This window comes from Anomaloglossus baeobatrachus, chromosome 6, assembly GCF_048569485.1.
Source record: "Anomaloglossus baeobatrachus isolate aAnoBae1 chromosome 6, aAnoBae1.hap1, whole genome shotgun sequence".
Classification (NCBI taxonomy): Eukaryota; Metazoa; Chordata; class Amphibia; order Anura; family Aromobatidae; genus Anomaloglossus; species Anomaloglossus baeobatrachus.
In genome coordinates this window covers 101,136,255-101,163,737 of record NC_134358.1, presented here as the reverse complement: position 1 = coordinate 101,163,737, position 27,483 = coordinate 101,136,255, and the positions used below count along the sequence as shown (strand labels likewise).

Here is a 27,483-nt window from a genome sequence, read left to right as displayed (position 1 = left end):
TCAACTTCACAATTGTGTCCCACTTGTTGTTGATTCTTCACCATAACATTAAATTTTTTAACTTTGTTTGAAGCCTGAAATGTGGCTTCAGTTGAAAAATTCAGGTTAAAAAATTCAAAGGAGCCAAATACTTTCGCAAGGCACTATATATACATATATATTTTGCACCAATAGGTATTCTTTACACAGATTTCAGCCTCATTTACATGGAGGTAAGCTGCAATAGCAAACACAGCTCATGGATTTTGTTATTCAGCGTAGGATTGGCGCTCCTACTAAAATAAATGGACATCCAATAAACTTTGGAGAGATTTGTCCAGTCCCCCCGAGAGGATTTAGTTACAGCTTTCAGTCTAGTTTATAGAGAATGCAAAACTGATTACGTAGTTCTCAGAAGTCAGTTTATCATTTTGAGTTCTGTGTTTTTCATGGACCAAGTGATGAGCACCAAAATGGGGAGACGTGTGCGATTTTGATTTGAGTCATGGATTTAACTCGCGAATGTGTGTGTTTGTGAAGAAAATAAAAATCAGTGTAACTGTTTGATTTTTCACTGATAAGAGAAGCCTGACAAAACTTCACCAGTGTTTTTCTTTGCATACGAGAAAAATATGAAAATCTGATGGTAAAAATATAAGACTGATCTAAACAATGATAAAAATCAATCATTTTTTGTGCAATAGAAAAATCACTGATGCTTGAATGAAACTTTTCTGTGTTGAACGTGCCCTTAAGATTGGATATCTACCACAGCTATCACCAGCATTTAGCTAAATAGCAATTTTGTCCAACAGTTGTGATTCTGGTTGTTTTTGCCTCGGAGGGAGGGGAGGACTCCAAATCTCAACCTAACAATCAGTATTAAAACCCAGGCAAAAATATGACATTACGACTGATTAGAACAAATATCTACACAGATCCTTGAGCTTTATATGAATTATGCAGCAGTATTATAACACTTATTCTTTATTATAATAAACCACTTATTCTAGTACCATTTTATGCATGAGTGCATCCTATACAGGACGACCATGCCGCCATTACATATTCTACAACCTTCTTTTACTTTCGTAATACTCATTTCATTCTGTTTTTGAGGAACATTGCACAATTTCAATTTTATATTTACTTCCAAAAATACTAAACGCTACTTTGCAACGGAAAGGAGGTTATCCATCAATTCTGGGTCATCCCAAAGCTATTTGGCCATCACTGGTCAAAACGTATCGGTTGGTCATACACATTCGCTTTTGTAGGCAGAAAGATACTTCCACAAATTAAAATGACTGACACATAAAAACCAGTGAGGGCTCTGGGCTTCTCGGAGCGGTGATCAAATCCCCAGTGATCAGAGTTATAAAAAAAAAAATGGACGGACATCATATAATACACAGGCTCAGAACAATTTTTAAACAATATAAAATTTTCAGATTAAATTAAATTACATAAAAAATGCAGATTGTGCAGCTCGCTCTTCACACTACGATAGAGTACCATATAAAGGAGATACTAGGATACACAAGTACCATAAAAACTCGTGGAGTTCATCCACTTTTTTGTCCTTTTTTGGCAAATTTATCAATTTTAAAAAAATAAAATAAATGCCACATTAAAAAAATATAAGAAAAATAAAAATGCAAATGTCTTCATGCAGCAGGGAGATGTTGTCTTTGTATGCAGATGTGTGCTTTCTCTTTGAAGTCAATCCTTATCTAGGTAGGATACATGATAATCATCCGTCAAAGGGATTGTGCTATATTAGACAAAAAAAAACAATTATTTATTTTTGCATTATTCAAAGTCTAGTGAATTCTCCGTTTTGTTGCAGATCCCCAATACTTTCATAGTCACTTTCAGCATGCTGGAGAACCCCCTGGCAAGATGGTGAGAAAGTAATAGTCCTGTCTTCTTCATGACTTAATGTTGCGATGGCTTCATATTCAGGGTCAGCTCCACCGTTCACTATGCCCATGGAAGGGGACAAGCCAATAAGGTTGGGGCTTTTATCAACGTCCCTGACTGTTGCATACGTTCCATTACACGCCGTTGGTGACATCTCAACATCTTGGATGTAGGAATAATGAGAGAGGTCTTCCTGGAGTCGGAGAGACTGGCCAGTTCTAGACACTCTTGAATACATAGCAGAAATCTAGAATTAAATAATTCATGAGAGTTAAATATTCCAAATAAGATCAAATGTACAATAGGGAAGTAATGGGATTCTGTGTATATTTTTTCTACATTTATCTCACAGACACATTGGGAATAAAAAAGGTAACGCAAATACAGTAGTGTGGAGGAGACATCTAATGGGTCTCGACCTCCAGAAGTTTATAAGCATCATGTTCTAATTAGAGGTGAGCAGACCTGAACAGTAAAGTTTGGAGTTTGTACCGAACACAGACTTTTCAAAAACTCAGTGTTTGAGTTCGGATTTTGGGTGCTTTACTTATGAACACCACTTGAACAAGCATTTCTGTGCTTGGGAATACATACTGTGAGCCAACTACACTGTTTGAATGGCTTGCACTGGGGGTAAAAAACAGTGTTATTGGATGTAGTGTGCACTCAAAAAATAAAATAAAATAATAATTCCCTACCCTGGAAATTATCTGTTTATGGCAGAGAGCCGAACTGCTCATCACTGACTAAAGATGGGGTTCGGTTCAAGTCTGGGTCAAGAGACTAAACTTTATCTGGGTCAAGAGACTGAACTCTATCTAAAGTCCGGCAGAACTCGAATTTCATCAGGTCCACTCATCTCTAGTTAGAATACATAGGCTATTAGATTTGGTTAGCATATTCTCACCACTTTAGGGATCTACTGCTGCCCTACTCTATGCCCTGGTGCCACAGCCGGCGGACACTCATTCCAGTGCGAGGAGCAGAGCATGAATGTGACAAATTGTCTTCCCCGAAGTACATGGGACCTGTGTCAGTCAGAAGGAGCAATCACCCACATAAGGGTTCCCTGTTACATGAGAGCTGAAGCTAAAGGGAATCTGACAGCAAAAAAATGACTGTTCAAACAAAGCATGCGACTTGGAGCACCCTTGATGAGGCCTCGCAATTTAGTGCACCTTCTCTTTAGTTGTTTTCCATCTTTACAAGCAGGTGGGAAGATTTAGTGAACAGCGTGGCCACACCAAGGGTATGCCGAACGTTTATGCTTTGTGCGAACAGTCATTTTGTGCTGACAGGCTCCCTTTAGGCCATATTACCATACTGCGTAAATGCTGGGTTTCTTTTTGCAGAGAATCTTCTACAAAAATGGTATGTGCTAGTGCTGCGTTCTTTTTGACACCAAAACTGCACCTTCTGGCAGACTTTTGACAAATGTAAAACACTGCGTTTGACAAAAAAGATGCGGTCAGCATCATTGTGTTGTGGCCGCGTTTTGGACATTACGTTCTCAGATTGAGAAGTCAATGGGTGGAAAATGTTGACAAGACGCAATGAAGAAGTGTCATGCTGCTTTTTTTTGTCAAAGATTTTGACAAATATTTGTCAAACAAAATGCTGACAAAAAAAAAGCAACGTGCGGATGGAAATTCTGATTTCTCAGACTTTGCTGGGGTAGTACACAGCGCATGCATTTTGTCATAGACACGGTGCAGTTTAAAAACGCGGCCAAAACGCAAGAAAACACGCAACGTGTGCACATGGCCTACCAGATCAACCAAAGTGGATGTGATTTCATGAAAAGTGATAAGCACTGTGCACGTTAAGATTCTGCAGAATTGGGAATTTTTTTTGGAGTCTTTATACACTTAGTTTCTATGGAGAGTCTAAAAATTCACACTGTTTTCTGCACCAAAAAGAAGCAATTTTAATAAAGAAAGAAAACAGAATTTTTTTAAAAAAAATTAAGCAAAAACACAATCAAAGCAGATTGCTAGTGAACATTTTGGTGCAGACGTCTGCAGATATAATGTGGGGGGTCTTGCTCTCAGCAGTGAGATATTTGGGGATGATATTACACAAGGGTAAAATGGTTTGAAAAGTAAGAGGCGATCTTTATATACTTTCAATCTCTGAACTCAGTTAAAATATTGACAAAATTCCATCATGTACAGATTTTTCACAAACACTGCCTCCATAGGCTTTTCTTTGCACCTTTGACCCCCTTGTGTGGTATTTGGTGGATGGATGATTTTGGTGTCATTCGTTTGGTTAGAAATTAATGGACGCTGTGCTGCAATTGGTTGCTGTGGGCAGAGATTTTCTTAACCCAGCTTCCCAAGAGCGTGGTGGTGTCCATAGCATCCAATCATAGCATATGTATCATTTTACCTCAGCAATATAACAAAGAAAAGCGGAATTGCAATTGGTTGTTATGGGAGTAAAGACAGATTGTTGTTTAGTCACAGTTCAGAACAGTGTGGGGGTGACCACAGCAACCAATCATAGCACAGCTTTCATTTTACCTCAGCAGTATAAGAACTGAAAGCTGCACTGTGATTGGTTGCTATGGGTTACAAGGCAGTATTTCTTTTAGACGGAGTTCATAAGAGTGTGGTGCTGCTTACCAAAATTCCTTTCAGTTTTTAGTGGTTGTGGCGGATTAAGCTTCTATTTCTAACAAAGTGATCAAACTGGTTACAAGGGGTGTCGTAACTCCCCTGACAACTTTTGGTACATTTGCTGTTGTTTTGTAGTGAAGAAACAACAAAGGAACGGACTTACGGACTTAGTTAGAAAAGTGTCTTATGAGTACTTTGGTGAAAAAGTAGGTGATCTGGACAAATCGTGGGCTCCACATGTAGTGTGTTCTGTTCATGTAAAAGAACAACAGTGGTCTAAAGGGAAATAACCCCTTCACAGCCTTGGACGTTCCTGTACTCATGTCTGCCTCTTTAATGCGGACTCGGTGATCTGATAAGCCGACATGTGTAGCTAACAATTTTAACTAGATAAATCCCGCTGTCAATCTCTGACAGCAGGATTTAACAAGTACCGGTGCGGAGCGCGCAATTTCTGGCTGCCATCGGTGGCACCGTGAAATGATTACAGGGCGCCAATGGGTTGTCATGACAGCGTGGAGTTGGCTGATGACTCCTGTCGCTGTCATGCCAAAGTTCCTCTGAATGCCAGCCGAGCGCTGGCACTCAAAGGAGATCAGCACCGCTGTGAATGGCAGAAGCGATCGGACATTGCAAGCTGCAACTCCCCTAAGGGGACTAATAAAAGCAAAAATTAAAAAATTAAAAACTAAAAGTTAAAATCACCACCTCTTTGCCCCATTGAAAATAGAAGTAAAAAAAAAACCCCCAAAACATTACATAGAATAAATTAATCTGATTGGTAAAGGGCGTATCAAGAAAAAAAAAAAAACGCAAAAACACCAAAATTATGTTTTTTTGGTTGCTGCAATATTGCAATAAAATTCAATAACAGGTGATCAAAACATCACATCTACTCCCAAATGGTAAAATTAAAAACATCAGCTCAAGACGCAAAAAATAAGCCATTACTGAGCCCCAGATCCCATAAAGTGAGAATGCCACAAGTCTTAAAAAATGGTGACAAAACTGCAATTTTTTTTTTTTTGACAGATTTCTGAATTTTTTTTACCACTTCGATAAAAGTAAAACTAAACATGTTTGGTAACTATGAATTCGCACTGACTTGGAAAATTATACTGCCAGGTCAGTTTTACCAAATAGTGAACATGGAACATGCAGGTTTTTTTTGCAATTTCATCACACTTAAAAAACGTAAACGAAAAACAGAAAATCGCCGTGTGGTGAAGGGGTTAAAAGAGCTTTCGTTTTGGCGTACCTATGGTCTGGAGAGAACCGAAAAATCATAATGAAGACTCCTATTTTTGTATGTGCAAGGACTCAACCATAAAAATTAGAAGGAAATTATACACCCGGACCTTCCATCAGCGATTTACCCTGTGCCTCTCAGTCCAGGGATACCGGTCCCTTCACCTCTGGAGAAACTTTAAGATACCCCTGATTCTGAAGAATCAGAACATGAAGAGCAGGATTGTGGGGAAGACTTTCACGCTAATTCCAACAGCTCAAATGAAATGATTTAAAGAGGGACTTGGACATTCCAAAACATTCTGCAGAACTCTTAAGGCCCTGTCACACACAGAGATAAATCTGTGGCAGATCTGTAGTTGCGGTGAAATTGTGGACAATCAGTGACAGGTTTGTGCTGTGTACAAATGGAACAATATGTCCATGATTTCACTGCAACCACAGATCTGCCAAAGATTTATCTCTGTGTGTGACGGGGCCTTTAGGCTCTAAAGGAAAAGAACCTGCTCGGTCATGGTACTTGTTTTTCATAGTACAGAAGCAGAGAAAAGGAATCCCTTCCATACTTTTCTCAAGATTGTGTGCTATTGTATTGGAGTTACATACGTGGGGTGTCAGAAAAAATTCAGTACAATGTGAGGGAGTGGAAACTATTGATTCATCCCAAAAAAAAGTCTGAAAGCTGTACTACTGCAAAATGGCAGCAAGTATACTTCAGTCAGCACTAAATGTGCACTACAGCACTATAAAAATTCCAAACTGTACTTATTATTAAAATTTTAGATTTTTGGCACAAAATTGCAATTTCTTGAGCTGCCCCGCCACGTCACAGCAAATCTCTTTGGGGCAGTACTACTCGTAAAATATTTTTATATAAAATGTGTCATATGAAAAAGTAGAACTGTTCTTAGCAGCACTTACTTGGTGTTTTTCAATCCCGCACCCATGACTGAGTCATGGCTGTGGGCAGGACAGGCCCAAGCAAATGCTGCTTGAAGTAAATAGCCTGTGAACAGGGCTTGATAGCTGAATGTGAACAGCCACCAATTGCCAAAATCAAGACAGGTGGAATACAACCCAAATTGGGGTGCACGGCAAGGTTGGGGTCAGCCACCGACCAATTCAAAGAAGAAAAAACAGGAAAGCCAGCACTTAATGTGCACTACAGCACTAAAAATTCCAAACTCTACTTATTATTAAAATTTGAGATTTGCTTCAGTGCCTGTATGGCAGTCTGTGTACTTTAAGGAAAGCTATGAGAATTTTGACTTTATTCTTAAGAAACTTAACTACGAGGATCAAGGATGGTCCATATGTGGTGATCTGAAAGTTCTCTCTTTGCTCCTTGGACAGCAAGAAGGATTCACAAAGTACCCATGCTTTTTGTGTGAATAGGACAGCTGGGATAGGACTCATCAATGGAGCGAAAACAGTTAGCCAATGAGAACATCTTTGCAACTTGCACTCAAGAACATAGTTGCAGAAAGTTTAGTTGATCTCACTAAAGTTCTCCTGCCACCACTCCACATTAAGTTTGGATGGATGAAGCAGATTGTGAAAGCTCTCCTGAAAGAAGGAAATACTTTACCAAGTTTCAGGGACTGTCCAAAGCAACTGAAGGAAGACATTTTTGTGGGTTTGAATATTCTGAATCTCATAAAAGACGACAATTTTGAAACACAAAATATAGCTGTTGAGAAAAAAGCTTGGCATTCTTTTAAAGAAGTCGTGAAGAAATTTCTAGGTAACAACAAAGATCCAAAATTTAAGTCCATCGTGGAGAACATGCTGAAACGTTTCAAAGCCTTGGGTTGTCTGGTGAATTTGAAGTTACATTTTTTACATTCCCGTTTGGTCTACTATTCTGAAACCTTGGTGCTGTTAGCGGAGAGCAAGGAGAAAAATTTCATCAAGATATCAAGGAGATGGAAGAACGATACCAAGGTAGATGGATCATGAACATGATGGTGGATGACTGCTGGATGCTTAACAAAGAAGATCCGCAGGACTTCTATAAGAGAAAAGCTATCAAGAAAAGCTTTTAAGAGAAAAGGAAAAGGCACAAGAATTAATTTCCAATAAAGTTTTAGAATGAATGTTCAATACATTTTTATATATAAAATTTTGTGTACATTTTTGAATACAATAAATATTTATTTTGTTCATCTCACTTGTACGTAATTTCAAGAGGGTTTTGTGAAAAATCCTTACGTGATGTTTAAAAATGTTTTTTTTTTGTTTTGTTTTTCTTTGAAGTCACAGCAGAAGGAAACATAACAATCAGTCATTGGATTTGAAAAAAATGTTCATAAACCCAAATTTGCATACCTGTGTAATTAGAGGTCTGGTCTATCATCTGAATTTATTTTTGGGTCTGATCTCAAAGCACCACTATTTCTATTTTTTTCCCATCACCCCATGAATTTATTTCTTCAAGCAGCACATCACAACAGTCGAGTGATAAAGAGACATACAAGCAAATATACTAACAGTACAGCTGCACTATATACATACATCATCTTCGGTCAGGCAGGGGTCTTCTTCCCGAGATTTATAGGATATGCAACTCTGTCTCTAAAAGAAAAGGTAAAAATCAATACTCTGTGAAAAGCTAAAGCCAAGTTTATTCTTTCCCGAATCCTCTAGGGTTATTATCTGACGATCGGGGAACAAAGACCTTCCTTCAGAGTCTAAATGTAGAAGTTAATATGTAAAATGGACTGTTCGCCTCTACCACTATGGAGAAAAGCTTCTCACACCACGAACCATACCACTAGAAAATGGTTAGCTGGATTCATTACTACTGCAATATCAGCAAAAAGATCAGATATTTTTTTTTAAATCCTTTATTCCACCTGAATTGTGCTGTGACTACAGATGGTGGAGGGTCTGCAATAATTAACCTGATTTTACATTACAAAAGCCTTCGATTTCCATAAGTGTTTTACCATCCAATGTACTATACATGACTGAGCATAAAAAAAGGTCAGTCTTAACAAATTTGCATTTCTATGTATATACCTGGTAAGGGCAGTGCGGAAAATCACGGCACTGAATGACTAAAGTTCAGATCTACTTTAAGGGTACCTTCACACTTTAGCGATGCAGCAGCGATCCGACCAGCGATCTGACCTGGTCAGGATCGCTGCTGCATCGCTACATGGTCGCTGGTGAGCTGTCAAACAGGCAGATCTCACCAGCGACCAGTGACCAGCCCCCAGCCAGCAGCGACGTGCGCTTGCACGGAGCCGGCGTCTGGAAGCTGCGGACACTGGTAACTAAGGTAAACATCGGGTATGGTTACCCGATGTTTACCTTAGTTACCAGCGCACACCGCTTAACTTAGCGTGTGCAGGGAGCAGGAGCAGGCACTGGCAGCGTGAGAGCTGCGGAGGGTGGTAACGAAGGTAAATATCGGGTAACCACCTTGGTTACCCGATGTTTACCTTAGTTCCAGCTTACCGCAGGCTGTCAGACGCCGGCTCCTGCTCCCTGCACATTCAGGATTGTTACTCTCTCGCTGTCACACACAGCAATGTGTGCTTATCAGCGGGAGAGCAACAATAAAAAAACGAACCAGGGCTGTGTGTAACGAGCAGCGATCTCACAGCAGGGGCCAGATCGCTGCTCAGTGTCACACACAGCGAGATCGCTAATGAGGTCACAAAAAACATGACTCAGCAGCGATCTCAGTAGCGATCTCGCTGTCTGTGAAGTACCCCTAAATCTTTAAGGCCGTGATGGAGCTGAGAAGTGTTCGGCTATATGGTCTATGTGTTTCAGCTGAGTGCAGAATATAGTTGACACCCTAGAGTCTCATCGTTAAGGTTTTGGAACTTGACTTTTATTTTTGAGTGACAGGTCCTCTTTATCTGCATTCTGCCAGCATTATAAGTGCATGAACGTCAACTCCCTTCCAAAGTTGCAATGCTTCTACCATTATCCAATACTGCCTCTATTTTATACTGTGTGCAGAAATATTAGGCAAGTTGTATTTTAGAGGATTTATTTTATTATTGATCAACAACTTTTTTGCAATCAACCCAAAAGACTCATAAATATCAAAGCTTAATATTTTTGGAGGTTGGAGTGTTGTTTTTTTTTTAGATTTGGCTATCTTAGGAGGATATCTGTTTGTGCAGGTAACTATTAAACTGCAGAATTATTAGGCAACTTAATAAAAACCAAATATATTCCCATCTTACTTATTTATCTTCACCAGGTAAACCAATATAACTGCACAAAATTTAGAAATAAACTTTCTGACATGCAAAAACAAAACCGCCAAAAATTAGTGACCAATATAGCCACCTTTCTTTATGATGATACTCAACAACCTACCATCCATAGATTCTGTAAGTTGCTTGATCTGTTTACGATCAATATTGCGTGCAGCAGTGACCACAGCCTCCCAGACACTGTTCCGAGAGGTGTACTGTTTTCCCTCCCTGTAGATCTCACATTTTATGAGGTACCACAGGTTCTCTATGGGGTCAGGTCATGTGAACAAGGGGGCCAGGTCATTACTTTTTAGACCTTCACTGACCAGCCACGCTGTGGAGTAGCTGGATGAATGTGATGGGGCATTGTCCTGCATGAAAATCATGTTTTTCTTGAACGATACAGACTTCTTCCTGTACCACTGCCTGAAGAAGTTGTCTTCCAAAAACTGGCAGTAGGTCTGGGAGTTGAGCTTCACTCCATCCTCAACCCGAAAAGGTCTCACAAGTTCATCTTTGATTATACCAGCCCATACCAGTACCCCACCTCCACCTTGCAGGCGTCTGAGTCGGAGTGGAGCTCTCTGCCCTTTACTGATCCAGCCTCTGGCCCATCTATCTGGCCCATCAAGAGTCACTCTCATTTCATCAGTCCATAAAACCTTTGAGAAATCAGTCTTAAGATATTTCTTGGCCCAGTCTTGACGTTTTATCTTATGTTTCTTGTTCAAAGGTGGCCATTTTTCAGCCTCCCTTACCTTGGCCATGTCCCTGAGTATAGCACACACACCATGTGCTTTTTGATACTCCAGTAACGTTGCAGCTCTGAAATATGGCCAAAATGGTAGCAAATGGCATCTTGGCAGCTTCACGCTTGATTTTCCTCAATTCATGGGCAGTTATTTTGCGCCTTTTTTGCCCAACACGCTTCTTGCGTCTCTGTTGGCTATTTGCCATGAAACGCTTGATTGTTCGGTGATCACGCTTCAAAAGTTTGGCAATTTCAAGACTGGTGCATCCCTCTGCAAGACATCTCACAATTTTGGACTTTTCAGAGCCCATCAAATCTCTCTTCTGACCCATTTTTCCCAAGGAAAGGATGTTGCCTAATAATTAAGCACACCTTATATAGGGTGTTGATATAATTACACCACATCCCTCCTGGTTACAGAGATGCACATCACCTGATTTACTAAATTGGTAGTTGGCTCTCAAGCCTATACAGCTTGGAATAGGACAACATGTATAAAAATTATCATGTGATCAAAATACTCATTTGCCTAATAATTCTGCACACAGTGTATGCCTGTATGCACTTAGATAGAAAGTAGAAGCACAGAAACAAAGACTAAAGGGTACTTTACACGCTGTGATATCGGTACCGATATCGTTAGCGAGCGTACCTGCCCCCGTCGGTTGTGCAACACAAGCAAATCGCTGCCCGTGGCGCACAACATCGCTAACACCCATCACACGGACTTACCTGCCCTGCGACGTCGCTCTGGCCGGTGATCCGCCTCCTTTCTAAGGGGGCGGGTCGTGCGGCATCACAGTGACGTCATACGGCAGCTGTCCAATAGAAGCGGAGGGGCGGAGATGAGCGGGACGTAACCTCTCGCCCACCTACTTCCTTCTGCATTGCCGGTGGAGGCAGTTAAGGAGATGTTTGTCGCTCCTGCGGTGTCACACACAGCGATGTGTGCTGCCGCAGGAACGACAAATGACATCGTACCTGTCGCAGCAGCGATATTAAGGAAATGAGCGATGTGTCAACAAGCAACGATTTTTCACGTTTTTGTGCTCGTTGATTGTCGCTAATTTGTGTTACACGCTGCAATGTCGGTAACGGCGCCGGATGTGCGTCACTACCGACGTGACCTCGAAGATATATCGTTACCGATATCGCAGCCTGTAAAGCACCCTTAACCCCATGCTCTATAATTCATCTTAAGGTATCTTCTGCTGGGATTCTGCTTCCAGAGATGTGGGCCTTTTTATTTTGTGCTAATTATTATGGGCTTTACTGAGGGGGTGTGGCTCAGATTATTTGGGAGCGTGTCTTTAGGCTGCAATGCAAAATTACCCTGTGAGTCACACCCCTTTACTTAAGGTCATAAAAAGTAGCACTGGATGAAAAAAAAAGCCTGCATCTCTGGAGCTGTATGGCCGATAAAAACAAACAAACCAACAAACATCAAAATGTGGAATACTCGAGAAAGCAGCAAGAATAAAAGATCAATTAAAGGACCAATTTTAACCTGGTGACAGGTACTCTTAAATTAATATATTAATGAATTGCATCAACTAGAAGATGAATATTGATAACTGTGGACATATGTGTTCCCCTCCCACACACAGTAGTCACCTTGTAATCTGTGCTTGCTCCACCTTCCGGCTCCTGCTTTTCTTCCTCCGCTTCCTTACTCTGCACATTCTCATTTTCATCCAATAATTTTTTAGGCAGAGGCGGGGGAACGTCATCGTCATCCTGATAGGTGGGAGTGCTGGCCGCACTCTGAGTGTTGATGCTCTGCCTGCTCTTTCTATTATGGTCCACAGAGGCGTACTCTACGACAGCCTCCATTTTACACTCCGCTTGTGCTAGATGCTGCATATTCATGGACAGACTCTTTTCTTCTATACTGGCGGATGAGCTGATGTCCTTCAGTTCTTTTACAGTCTCATAGAGCGAGTCCTCGATGATGTTATCATGGGAAGAGCTGTCCTTCAGTACCTCATACGGCCCCTCGTTGTACAGTGGAGCATCATCTTCTAGGCTTCCCGTTTCCAGGGTATTATCTGGAGGGATCTGTGGCAGCTCTCTGGTCTGAGGACATCTCATCGATTTTCCAGCCAATTCCTGAGAATCGCACAGGTCAGGGAGAGAGCTCTGCACATCCTCATATGTGGGGACACAGGTCGCAGCACTGTCTTCTGAGACTGCAAGTAACCAAATTCTATATCAGCCCAAGCTGGGGTAAATCACAAAACTACTTATGGAACAGCAAGAAATCAACAGAAATAATGGCAATAACTGTAAATACTATTTAAAGTGAATTTGTCAGCAGGTTTTTTTCACCTGATCTGAGAGTAGCATAATGCAGGGGCAGAGATCCTGATTCCAGTGATATGTCACTTACTGGGCTGCTTAGTGTAGTTTTGATAAAATCACTGATTAATCAGCAGTAGATTATCATTAGCAGACTACTTGGCGTCCTTCCAGGTAGTCCAGCATAGTGATGAGCTCTTTATAACTGCTAGATCTGCAGCAGAGGAACCTTAAATTACAATATTAATGTGTTTTCATTGCAAATAAAAAGCTAACACTCCTGACAGTGAAATGTGATCACTAGACAAGCAAATTGATACAACGCAGGAATGTCTATCCCTACATTATGCTGCTGTCAAATTACATAATATTTTTCAAACATCCCTATAGCAGTAATGTTATACCAGTATTCCCTTATTCATTGCTAGCCTTCTAGAGTGCAGCTGTATATGTTTTATAGTTAGAATGTGTTTTCAGCTAGTTCATACCTTGTGCTTTTCAGTCTTTTTCATATATTTGTAGTGCATTTCTTCAGACTGAGCCCTCTGCCCTATAACCAGGCTGTGTACATTCCCCATTAAAGCTGGAGCCTAGCTGCCCATACATGTTGGTTTTTAACTCAGAGGCACTTCAAGTAAGATTCCAAGTATAAAGAGATATACTTTGCCGTGGTGACAAGGCTCACATGCACTGGCCAATACATAAGCTAAATATCTTCTTTTTTTTTTTTCTTTCAAATATTCATATAGCAGTAATGCAATACCAGAGTTCACTTATTCATTGTTAGCATTCTAGAGTGCAGCTGTATGTGTTTTGTAGTTATAATGTGTTTTCAGCTGGCACCTTTTCACACATGTTGGCTGTATGGGTCAGTCTTTTTGATATATTTGTAGACTACATTACAAAAATCTGCTGACAAATTCCCTTAAATATTAAAAATCTGCATTTATACAGGAAGGCTAGAGCAAAGTATCAGAAAAATAAAGCTTTCATCCATATTAAAGATAATTTAAAGGGTTATTTCCAAGAGAGTATATTATTATGGCTGGTGGTCAAACTACTGGGACTCCCATTGATCCCGATAACGGGGCTCCGGAGCCAGCTCTAGAGATCCCTGTCTTGGTGATATGAAGCTATGCAGGCTCGGCCTCCAGCAATTTCAAGACATTGTTCCTTCTAGCTCCCCCCATGGATGTAAATGTATAAAGAGTTGTATTTTCCATATGTTACAATAACGATGGCTATGTTACATGAGAAGTCAGCACAGATAGGGGACTTTGTAACTTATCTATTTTTAGCTAATATTTTCTAACCATTTTCTTCATAATAACACTTGATGAATAATAAATGAAGGTTAACGAGGGTCAGGCTAGAATTGTAGCTATTCCTACACTATGGGATAACACACGATCTTACCATCGCCAGTGCTGACTGCACCATTGCGGTAACTACTGGCCGGTGCCTCTGTTCCCAGACTTGTCACAGAATGGCTGTGCGTCTCCTTGTCAGAAGGCTGGAATAGTAAAGATAGGTAGAAACCAAATTATGGAAATGAAGCAATAGAAAAGGTGCACACCTTTGTCAAACTAATACATATAATACTCGCCCCTTGATGAAGAAGGGCAAAACGCATCTGGGGCTGAAGGGACAAGCAGATAACAGAGACTACTACACATAAGTGATTTACCGTATATAGGTTTCATGTTTTGGGAAACATGGTAATTTATATGGGACAATGGACTTAGGTTTATAAAGTAACTAGGTAGAATATACTATAATACTGTGTTCCGCTGATGATGTTGGATTGTTTTTCAATCATTCAGAAACAGGAAAAAAAAACTAAAAACGTTCAGCTCATTTGATGAGGAGAGAGATCAAGAAAGAGATCGGGAGGGAGAGCGAGAGCGGGAGGGAGGGCGAGAGTGGGAGGGAGGGCGAGATCGGGAGGGAGGGCGAGATCGGGAGGGAGAGCGAGATCGGGAGGGAGAGCGAGATCGGGAGGGAGAGCGAGATCGGGAGGGAGGGCGAGATCGGGAGGGAGGGCGAGAGCGGGAGGGAGGGCGAGAGCGGGAGGGAGGGCGAGAGCGGGAGGGAGAGCGAGATCGGGAGGGAGAGCGAGATCGGGAGGGAGAGCGAGATCGGGAGGGAGAGCGAGATCGGGAGGGAGAGCGAGATCGGGAGGGAGAGCGAGATCGGGAGGGAGAGCGAGATTGGGAGGGAGAGCGAGATCGAGAGAGATTTTGTTGACATATTCCCCAGGCTCTCCCCATTCAGTTTCATCACTATTTCAGCCTTTCCTTAAGCCCTCAAACCTCTTTGTTGGATCCAGTAGAAAATTACTTCCATTTCCCATTGACTTACATTATACTCGCTATTCGGAACGAATATGCGAGTATTACAAGGTACTCATTACGAGTATAGCGATTACGAATATTTCAGTACTCGCTCATCTCTATCGGTTATTTGATCTTTTCCTTTTGTGTTTTTAATACTTTGACGTTTTGCCTTGGTCACTTCAGTAAATCTGACTTGAGGACTTAACCCTTTGTTTCATATATCACACATATAATATTTGTAAGCCTGGTCTGACTTACCGCATTCATCAGATTTTCATGGTCGCCGTTTTGGTATTTTTTCTTCTTCCCTCTTTGGAATACAAAACACAATGAACAATCAATATCAATATTTAAAAAAAAGAAAAATGCAAATAATACAGGCATCCTATAGTCAGCACTCGACACATGGGGCACAGCGATGGAGCATGCCCTGCCCCGTATCTGCCATGATCCTGACCCTTCATTACACTGTATTGTGCTGCGGTTGTATCTGCATGAATATATTGGTCACTATGTGATGGATTTATTTTTTCCCTTTTTATGTAAATTAAACTGTGATAATCTGGGATTTCATCAGCGTTTCTTAATTAATATGGCTGCTTATGAATAATCATAAAGGGTTTCACCCCTGCTGAGTCCCTGTAGACCAGAGAAAGATTAAATTATGTCTGTCAATACCGCTCCGTTTCTGCCACAGAGCCTTGATATATAAAACCTTTACTTCTTCAGATCTGGCTAAAGGGTAACAAAAATTCACAATAGCAAGAGAACCACAGACGTAACCACAATCTCCAGGTCCAAAATTCTGAAAGGATTCTTTTCTCAAAGGGGTTGTCCATCCAAATGTTTCATTTTCCCAAATCACTAATGTGTGTCTGAAGGTTCCTTGATCTGGCACTGGATCTCATGAAGGTCCAGTTCCAGTTTGTATTGGTCCCAGTACTCTGTCGTCATGTGACTGGAGCTTTGTGAGAAATCAGCTGGCAGCCCCATCTCTGCCATAGCCAATGTATAAGCAGAGAAGGGGGCTGGATAAGCTATTATAAGAGGTCAGCCAGCCCCTTCACGTAACCTGGTTCTGAGCCAACAAAGTAACTGCTGAACCCGTTTTGAAGATCAATCAGAAAAGCACCTTGTGATCTGAATAACTTTTAGACATGAGCTATATTAGCAAAGCTGCATAACTTACAAAAAGCTCATTTAACAATACATATCTTATTTTCTTTTTAGCTTCCCAGCCTTTAAAATTCAAATTTAGGGATATTTCACTCAGAAACAAAGCTCCAAACCCTCTGAACAGCCATAGAGGTCATTAAAGGGAACCTATCAGGTCCTGTATGCAGCGAGAACCACGAGCAGTTCTGGTTGCATATTGCTAATCCCTGCCTAACTGTCCCTATATACACTAGCATAGATAAAGGGATCTTTAGAAAAAGTATTTCTAAAGATCCTTTATGATATGCTAATGAGTGCAGGGACTAGTCGCAAGGGTGTGCTAACATGCTATTCAATGCCTTTTGCCCAGCATCATCACCAGCGGTTACACAGGTATCTGTCCATTGCTACAGCTTCTGATGCCGGGCACTGCACATGATAAGGTCACTGCAGTTCCGGTCATGCGCACAACGAAGTCGGGTGTATGCATCCCGGCTTCAGAGAGGTCTAGTGCTCATGACCGGAAGTGTCGGTGACTTCTGATCATGTGCAGTGCCCAGCATCTAAGGCTGTAGCAACGTACAGGTACGCGCGTCACCGCTGGTGAGGATGCTGGTAGTGGGTATTGAATAGCATGCTAGCATGCCCCTGTGGGTGTGGTAACATGCTAAGAGGGCGGAATGAGCACAGGAACTAATGCCCTTATGACTAGTCCCTGTACTCATTAGCATATCATAAAGGATATTTAGAAATACTTTTTCTAAAGATCTCTTTATCTATGCTTTTGTATACAGGGACGGTTAGGCAGGGATTGGCAATATACACCCAGAACTGCTGGTGGTTCTGAGTGCATATTGCACCTGACAGGTCCCCTTTAAAAAGAATCTGCCTGCCTTCATCCCCCACTAGGGGGTACCAAAGACCTCACTGTCTTAACTAGCACAGACTACACAGAGTATGTGCTGCCCCTAGTGGTAAATAAGTTTATTGCTTAGCTTTACACACAGGATTTGGCGCTTTATATTAGAAAAAAAATGTATGACATTCTGCTGCTATAAATCTAGATAAAAAAAGACTTAGGATATTGGACCTAAACCGATATGTTGTTTTTATTTGACCTTTACAACAGCTGCAGTGGCGCAGGATGGCCATGAGGCCATGCCAGGAGATGGAGATTTCCAATAGCAGTAATGCCACAGTTTGCTGCCCCCTGATGTGGGGTATACCTACAAACCTGAGTGATCTGATCTCACCTGTCACAGCTAGAGCAGAGGAAGAGGAGTACAGTGATCACGAGCAAGGTGGATACAACGGCTACTCCGCCATATGATATGAGGAGCACTTGTTCACTGCTGAGCTCCCAGCTTCCAGCTATTCTCTGTAAGATCGGGGCCATCATCAGCGACTGGGGAAGTAATCACACCGAGGACTCATTTGTGGAACGGGATCCACTGCTGCAAGATAAAAAGTACATTTATGAGATTATAACATATTGCCTCATGTAACAATAGGACACTGAAATTACTAGAATCGTGACATTGGCCATATTCCTTTTTGTTGTTCCATACCAAAAAGAAGAAGAAATCCTAGATACTTTTAGTAAAAACATCAATATTTACAATATTTTTAAGTATATTTTAAAGTGTGAATAACACATATGACCACAAGGTGGCAGACCTGCTCTGTTTCCTGACACTGTAGAACAGGCAGACCACGCCAGGCTGACCGCACTGTACACTGCACCTGCGGAGGGGCTGGCAATGCAATATATGAAGGTGGCCGCACACATTACAGAATTCTTGGTGCTCGTGAATAAAGCGAGGAATCAAACTTTTATCATTTAGTTCAGACAATCCCAAACTTTGCTTTACAAAGTGGTTGTCAAGTCCCGAATGGTTGGGTCATTGTGTGTCATGTATCAGTAGTGCATGATACCTTCACGCACATAGATACACAGCTCACAATTAATCAATGGAACATCTAATAGATGTACGATTATCTGGTAAGAAATGACTAAAATCAGTCTCTGTAGACATTCTGGTGTTTTATGGTAGGATTGTGATGACCATAATGGATCCCAACACTAAACCATGTGAGTGAGAATGAGAAAAGAGCGGGAGAAAGAAAGACAAAAAGACTGAATGAAAGAGAAAATAAAAGAAAGAGTGCGACAGAAAGATTAGAGTGAGTGGAAAGAAGGATGAGCTGAATAAGACGACGTACAGACAAGAGATGAACTTTGTGGACCCATCACACCCACATATTGCTCCATGCACAACTCCATAGGTCCTTCTGCATAGCGGATGGGTGCAAGAGCAGCCTGCTCTTTACATGCACTAGTCTGGTCTATAAATTCGCCCAGACGAGCACATGCGGAGATTTTTTTTCCCACACTGACCTGAGGTCCATATAGAAATTAGCCCATGTGCAGTAGCAGATAGGCAAACAATGATTCGTGTAACCTGTTGCACACACAGATCTTTAAGAAGTTTGCCTGAGCTTAGCCTTAAAAGTTCACAAACACATTAGATAAAAGTCGTCCACACGTCAGTTTTGGCCAACCATGTAATACAGGGTTGCAAAACCAGAAGCCCAGGGGCACACGAAGCCCACTATGCCCTTCTATGCGGCATCCAGCCATCTCCGACTCCTCTGTGTTGAGTAACTGAAACTAAGGGGAAAGCTGCGCTCATTGTGTGGTCTTCTGGACTGCTTTTTTCAAGAGTGTAAATGGAATCTCAGGTAATTTTGTAGTACAATACTAATGTTATCTTGAAATAGAGCTAGCTAGGTTCACACACAACGACCTTACATGATCGTTAGTTAGCTGTCAAACATGTAATTTTAAGGAGTGACGGAGCAGCGATCATAGCGACCTCGACGGTCGTTGGGACGTGTCGCACGCGTCGCTGTGCAACGACTCAGACCTTGATAGAGGCGCGGTGTTTACCCCTAGATATGTTTTGCGTTGCCTCTTTTCACGCCCCTCTGTTCCGATTGGTGATCGCTACAGCACCTTTGCGTTGCCTTTTTCACGCCCCTCTGTTTCGATTGGTGATCACTACAGCGGCGCCTGATTGTGTCTTCCTTTGTTTTGCACGGTCATCCAAAGAACGACACACTAGCGACACAAGACAGAGACTCTACTACGTGGAACAAACAATGGAACTTAAAGAATGAAATCACTGTAACGCCTTCAGCAAGGTACCGAATCGGAACACTGTTATGACCACCAATCGGAGTCGTGGGGGCGTTGTAAAATACACCGCAAAAACGCGCCCTTGTCCTGCCTTCAGTCCTTCGTCACTGCCTTCAGCGTCGTCGCGACCGTCGCTGCTGCGGTGTCAAACACAAGGATGCTGAGCTTATCATCATGGTGCAGCGGGATAGCAGCAATCAAAAAATTACCTGGAATATTCAAGAGTGAGCAGTGATCTCGCAGCAGGGGTCTGATCGTTGTTATGTGTCACACACAGCGACGTCGCTGTTGAGGTCGTTGCTACGTCACAGAAAATGGCGACTTAGCAGCGATGTCGTTGTCATCGTCGCTGTGTGTGACACCACCTTTAGGAGACCTTTCAGAATCAGTATGTTTTATAGCTCTATCTTATCCTGTTATCTTGCTGCAAGCTCAGTGGAATTCTCATGCAAGTGTCAAGTATATGTAAATACAATTTACATATTCAATGTTCCACCCTCTCATTCACTATCACTGCAGAGAGGTTTGAGGAAGCATGGGTGGGGGCAGTAGAGCAAATTCAGTGCAGATTTACTACACTGATGCCAGCACTGAGCGGTAGGTGGAGGGAGCAGTGAATATGCAGTTTGTATTTACATATGCTTGACTATTTACTACATCATACTGAATTCTATGGAGCTTACAAGATAACAGAAAGAGGGAGAGCTATAAAAGTTACTGATCCTGAAAGGTCTCCTTAAGCCATATTTAAACATAACATTAGTATTGTACTACAAAATCATCTGACAGATTTCCTTTAAAAAGGGGAACAGAGGACCCTGTTTGTCTACTATACTGGAAGTTCCAGAAATAGAACAGACACTTATTAGATTATGGCATACATAGTGCTGTCGCTATATTCCACAGATCACAATACTTCACATTGTATGTGACCCTTGGGAGTGATACAAAATATTGCCCTTGGACCTAAAAAGGTCCTGCACCACTGATCTAATGTATTCGGTAGTCTCCTGACAATCCTCAAACAGATTAAATCAGGTGATATTTGGATCGGGCAGTTGCTACTTAATCCCCAGCTCTTTTTTTCAGGGGGGGGGGGAGGTGTTAGGGAGTTGAGCCACTACCAGAGGACACAGGACCGCTCAGCCGAGCTAAGTGTTCCTGTGTATACATACATGAGTTGGGAGAGCGAGCTGCTGGCTGACAACTATATAATGTGTATGGACAGCTTAAGATAAATGGTTTGAGAGGATGAGAAAGGGAAGGAGAAAGAAAGGGAAGGAGAAAGAGAGAGAAAGACAAAGAATGAGGAAGGTCGGAAGGAAAGAAGGAAAGAAAGAAAGAAAGAATAAAAGAGAAAACGATGGACAGACAAAGCGAGAGAGGACAAAAAGAAGAGAGATCAGCCTCAGTCTTTGTTATGCATAGCATTGCACTGCTCTGTGAATTTTAAAATGATAAATCTTTAATATGAAGAATAGCCTCAATTTATTTTTTTATGGTTATTTCTTGGTATGTACAGAGAGGCAGGGCTGTGGAGTCGGTAAACCAAACCTTCGACTCGACTCCTCAATTTCTCTTGCACCGACTCCGACTCCTACATATATTGCTTATAGTTAGGTGAAAAATTTATTGTAATACATGAACATGTGTATGTGAACATCAGACATTTAATAATTTTTATGATACAATAATCAAGATATTTGGATAGAACATAAAATATATTTATTGGAATACAACTTTAGAACACAAACTGTAATAAATTGTAAATATGTAATACACTATGTAATATACAGTAGATTACATATATATCTTGTGTGTGTATGTATATATTACATATTGTATTACATATTTACAATTTATTAGTTTTGTGTTCTAAAGTTGTATTCCAATAAATATATTTTATGTTCTATCTAAATATCTTGATTATTGTATCATAAAAATAATTCAATGTCTGATGTTCACATTGTACTACAATACATTTTTCACTTAAATATAAGCATTATACTAAATGTTATTTAGTAAAATATTCAGCACATTCTGCATTGCACTACTGTCCCCACTTTATTATATATTTTAGGAGTCGGAGTCGGTGCATTTTATACAGACTCCACCAAAATGAGCTCCGACTCCGACTCCACAGCCCTGCAGAGAGGAATTTAAAACAAGTCTGTGTATCTTTGGGAGGCAGTCTACTGCACAGAAGATGCAACTTCCTGTTACCTCAGTCCCCTCACAAGTAATAAAAGGCTGGTCATCCAAATAGAAAATGGCAGCTTGCAATCAGACGTTTGAGTCAGAAAAAGAAAAAACAGTTTCCCCCCAGATAGAGATGAAGGAGCAATGGGTGGATATGGCTACATGCGTCAGCCTAGAAGCCGGATATCCGCACCCTTACTTGTTAGAAAAACAAGAATACCTAGGTCTACAGTATAAGAATTGGGTTTTATTGACCAAAGTCACCAAACCACAGGAAAATTACTATTACTTGACTCTATTCATAGCTGTAACAATATATTAAGTCAAAATAGACCTAATTATAAACATATAAAGTTTTTTATTGCACACGACACAAATTGGATCACAAAGACAGGAATAATTAAAAACAATGCAAACACAGGGCAGTGTGAATCATACAGGGCATAATGTCATTATATTCTGATAATACAGATTGATGAGCAGACGGGAACTCTATAAGGGACATGTAGATGGAGTCTTGTTAATGTAAGAAAAATCCAGATACAGAACAAGTTAGTGCATTATAATGCATATGCACTAAGCTTCCAATAAATTAATAAGAAGGTGCAAACCAAATAATTATTTGAAGGTCCCACTTTTATAGTTCGGTCACAACCAGAAACCCTTCATACTGTTATAAAAGGGATGGTAATACCACAAATCCATCCAGCATTGTACATCAGAACTAAATATTAGTGAAACAACAATATTACATAGTAATAATAATGAGCACAGAACCATGTAGAATTAGGTACTGATAACCGGAACATATTAGTTATGATAGTGTATATATGAGCCAGATCAGACACCCCATACTTTGCACTGACGAGGGGCAAGCACCCCGAAACACCGTGTCTGCAAATTGGGATTCTGATCTGGCTTATATATCCTAGGTCATATGCAAAGGATTGTTAAAAATCCACATTTGACTTTTAGGATCGCTACTTCCAATAGGTGGCGCTGCGCTAGAGTTTGTCTCCTTTCCTGGAGAGACAATTTGAATATTCCCCAGAGGGGCATGGCAGCTATAAGTTCCCTTACTTTACTGGCAGCCAGACTGGCTTGCAAAGTCTCCTTAAGGAGAATAGTGTTCCCCCGTGGTCCCCACAAAGTTTCTCATGAGCCAGATCAGACACCCCATACTTTGCACTGACGAGGGGCAAGCACCCCAAAACACTGTGTCTGCAAATTGGGATTCTAATCTGGCTTATATACCCTAGGTCATATGCAAAGGATTGTTAAAAATCCACATTTGACTTTTAAGATCGCTACTTCCAATAGGTGGCGCTGTGCTAGAGTTTGTCTCCTTTCCTGGAGAGACAATTTGGATAGTGTATATAGTAATTCCACCGGTATCAACTTTACTACCATATTGACGCTGTAATGTCTGAAAGCTCATTAATACACTTTGTCACTCAGTATTAAGCAAGGAGGAAATCAAAACCATGTATTGAGAGCCAGATGTGGCCAATCGGGCTCACCCAGTTAATCCCATAATGGGAATACCCACCAAACTGCAGGCCCTGACAGAACACACCGCTCTGCACCCCAGTCTATTTTGACTTAATATATTGTTACGGCTATGAGCAGAGTCAAGTGGTCGCTAGATTCAGCATTGTGCACATGGTGTTATTAATATGACAGATACACATTGAGATTCAATCAGTTACAAAAAAATAAAAATCTATTTTCTAATTAGTATAATCCATTATTAATTATAAGAGAATTTGCCATGAATAAATGTGAGCGCAGAAAACTCGAGGAGAAATAAATTACTAGAGGCACGAGGCTGAATAATGTGAATAGGCCCAAGTGGGTGTCCGGCTGGTGACAACATTCGGTGTAGTGTTACCGCCTCAGCCTCTGCCACAATCACAAGTCATCAACATTCACAGGAGATTCAGGTAATTTATACCTTAGGGCGGCAGGAAAATCAATATTTCATTCCAAGAGCGCAGAGCTGAAGTGTAAAAGTGATGCTCGGGGTTATTAGACAGCAGCACATTCAGCAGTAACACATTGTATTATTGAGGCGCTGCAGCCTGTCCTATCTGGTGACTGACTCCTGATTAGAAGGGCCCTGGCCTCCCTGGAAACGCTCACGTAAGGCTCCGTTCCCACAATTACACGGTATTTGTTGAGTTTTTACTTATGTTTTTTATAGCAATTTTCAGGGTTTTTTTTTTTTTTTTTTTTTTTTTACATTGTGGATTTATTGCATTTTAGTCTGTTATTTTTGTCTCTTTTTGGTCTGTTATGTTTTGAATAAAGCTGTTTTGTTTTGATACTTACTGGTGTTTGGCTTTAATATAGTCATGTTTTACATTACGTGGTTGGTTTTTTTTTTACCTGCGTATTTTCCACACCTAATCCAAGTCTATGGGAAAAATCTGCACATAAAACTCAGCGCTCCCAGAAGAGAAATGGACAGGTTGCAGATGTCAAACACACGGCAGGTCAAATAATGTAGTGTGGAAAATCCAACACAAATACAGTGGGCGTGAGATTCCTAGAAAGCCCACCCAACTCTGCTGCAACTGGAAGGAAAACCATATTTTGTCTAGCAAAAATACACAGGATCAAACTCTCAACGAAAAGATAAGTGATGTGATGCTGGGAAGGCTAAAGGCCACAATGCACATTAAACTAATCATACACCAGAGAGTTCCGGGTCAAACCTTTTGGCCGACCACGCTCTTTGCCAACTTCCCCATTGGGGCAGGCAGGGGCGGAAATAAGCAGCAATATCAGCCCACCTATCAGATACTTTATTGCACATATCAAATAACAATGTACTTCACAAACTTTACTTGTCTGTATTTCAGGAACTATACATCCAATCTGACAACTAAAGGTATCTTTAGATTAGAATCATCATGATAGCGCAAGTGTAGCACTGGCTTTACTTTTTATAGGAAAATCCTGGTGGGTGGTCCTCTTTAAGTATTGGATCCTTAAGCTGGGTTTACACGCTGCAACATCGCAAAGGACATCGCTGTAACGTCACCGGTTTGGTGACGCAATAGCGATCTCCATAAATCTCTGCTAAGTCTCTGGTGAGCGTTCAACCCGGCAAACCTGGCCAACAACTTACCAGCGATCCGGACCTGCAGAGCGACCTAGCTGGTTGTTGGGGACGTTGATAAGCAGCCTTTTGAAAGGGAAGTTGCTAACAAAGTCGCTGAAAAGGATTCACACACTGAAACTTCATGCTGCACAGCGGGAAACAAAGGACCTAGGAATGGTCCTGAACGACTTTTAGTGATCAGCAACTTCCAGCAACTTCACAGCAGGGGCCAGGTCGCTGATAGGTTTCACACACTGCAACATCGCAAACAACATCGCTATTGCGTCACAAAACCGGTGACGTTACAGCGATGTCGTTTGAGATGTTGCAGTGTGTAAACCCAGCTTTAGAGTAAAGTCAGTTGACCTTGTCTTTCAGAGGAATCAGTCTACCACTGTATGAGTATGTGCGGTTCTGAATGGATTGGACATTTTGAGAATTGATCCTTTATTCGTCCCGGTGAGAGGTCTCTGTTGGTACCTTTAGAGTAGAAGTGTCCGTCACACATAACGAAATCGCTAGCGAGATCGCAGCTGAGTCACGGTTTCTGTGACGCAGTAGCGATCCCGTTCGCGATCTTGTTATGTGTGACACCTACCAGCGATCAGGCCCCTGCTGTGAGATCTCTAGTCGTTGCAGAATGGTTCAGGCCATTTTCTTCAAAGGCGATGTCCTGCTATGTTTGACACTGTGTGACAGGGTCACAGTGACTGCTGAGATGGTTATACAGGTCGCTACTGCAACCTGTATTGTTCCTGCATCGCTGGTAAGGTCTCACTGTGTGAAATCTCACCTGCGAGCTCCCAGCGACTTACCTGCAATCTCTATCAGGTCGCATCGTTTTCGGGATCGCTGGTAAGTCGTTGTGTGTGACTGGGCCTTTACTCTTCATCTATAGAGAACATGTACACAATCAGTTCTTGGGGCAACAGTGAAATTGTTTGGCCAAAGAAGCATACAGCTGTCAGTTATCTAATGTGCATGACCAATTTTAGGAGGTCCATAAATATTAAACAGATAGCCTATGATAAGATGAGGTCATCAGTATTACAGACTCCAAGACCCCATTAACTCCTTCCTGATAGGGGACAGTGTCACAGCCAATGTTGGATCCCCATGTATGAAGTGGGCTCAGGAGCTGAGCCTGCATCGTACCTGACAAATGCCAGCTGTGTTACGCTCCAACACCAGTCTCTAATAGCAGCAGGTAGCCCGGGGAGTAAAGGGGGGGGCTGTTCCAAGTGATCTTTACCCACACACCACTCCTAGAAGTTGCATGTTGCCAATTACGGTAGCTGTCTTGGAGTCCGGGACCTACTGAAGGCTGCCATGCCTTCCCTGGTGGTGCTCATGTGAGGATCAGCCTGTGGCTATCCTTCATTGCAGGCCGTGATTATTACTATATAGTGCAAACGTATGCCAGGTCATTTCTAACGCACAATGAAAACTATGAGAACAAGACTCAAGTTGGTTTGGTTTTTTTTCACCATTTACGTTAACAAAAAATAAGAAAAAAAAGTTCTTGGTGTTGGAAGTCAAAAGCGCCAAAAATTGCCTAGGCGGGAAGGAGTAACCGAACTAATAAATACTGCAATTAGTGACCAGTAAGGACATAGATCAGAATAAAATTCCATAGTCCGTACAAGTGGTTTTATCACAGATCCCTCTGATGACTGCACATTATTGGTTTGATACGCTGTTACTACTGTTATTCTGTCGACTGTCATTTTTGTTTTTGCAAATTTTCTTTTTTAGTTGCAAAAGGAAAAGCTAGATGGTCAATTTTAAAGGGAATCTGTCACCAGGTTTTTGCTTCCCCATCTGAGGGCAGCATAATGTAGAGACAGAGACCCCGATTCCAGTGATATGTCACTTAAGGTCCAGTCACACTAAGCAACTTACCAGCGATCCCAACAACGATAGGGATCGCTGGTAAGTTGCTAGGAGGTTGCTGGTGAGATGTCACACTGCGACGCTCCAGCGATCCCACCAGCAACCTGACCTGGCAGGGATCGCTGGAGCGTCGCTACACGAGTTGCTGGTGAGCTCACCAGCAACCAATGACCAGCCCCCAGCGCCGCGTGGAAGATGCTGCGCTTGGTAACTAAGGTAAATATCGGGTAACCAACCCGATATTTACCTTGGTTACCAGTGCACGGAGCTACACGTGCAGAGAGCAAGGAGCAGCGCACACTGAGCGCTGGCTCCCTGCTCTCCTAGTTACAGCACACATCGAGTTAATTACTCGATGTGTGCTGCAGCCACATGTGCACAGAGCAGGGAGCAGCGCACACTGCTTAGCGCTGGCTCCCTGCTCTCCTAGTTACAGCACATATTGGGTTAATTACCTGATGTGTCCTGCAGCTACATGTGCACAGAGCAGGGAGCAGCGCACACTGCTTAGCGCTGGCTCCCTGCTCTCCTAGCTACAGCACACATCGGGTTAAT

The 27,483-nt window shown here is 41.7% G+C and overlaps 1 protein-coding gene across 3 annotated transcripts in view; it reads right to left on the bottom strand.

Annotated features, from left to right (window-relative positions):
• Nucleotides 1-950: 950 nt before the first annotated feature.
• The window catches only part of PAG1 (phosphoprotein membrane anchor with glycosphingolipid microdomains 1), a 312,413-nt gene continuing 285,880 nt past the window's right edge, over nt 951-27,483 (bottom strand). For 2 of the 3 annotated variants that reach the window (XM_075353142.1, XM_075353143.1), the window contains 6 exons: nt 17,785-17,985; nt 15,635-15,686; nt 14,457-14,553; nt 12,357-12,931; nt 8,286-8,345; nt 951-2,149 (listed from right to left, as the gene is read on the bottom strand). In XM_075353142.1, the coding sequence (XP_075209257.1) occupies nt 1,796-2,149; nt 8,286-8,345; nt 12,357-12,931; nt 14,457-14,553; nt 15,635-15,686; nt 17,785-17,930 (1,284 nt within the window). In that variant the 5' untranslated portion in view covers nt 17,931-17,985 and the 3' untranslated portion in view covers nt 951-1,795. Of the gene's footprint in view, nt 2,150-8,285; nt 8,346-12,356; nt 12,932-14,456; nt 14,554-15,634; nt 15,687-17,784; nt 17,986-25,850; nt 25,897-27,483 lie in introns of those variants that run through there. The other variant, XM_075353144.1, reaches the window with a different exon arrangement.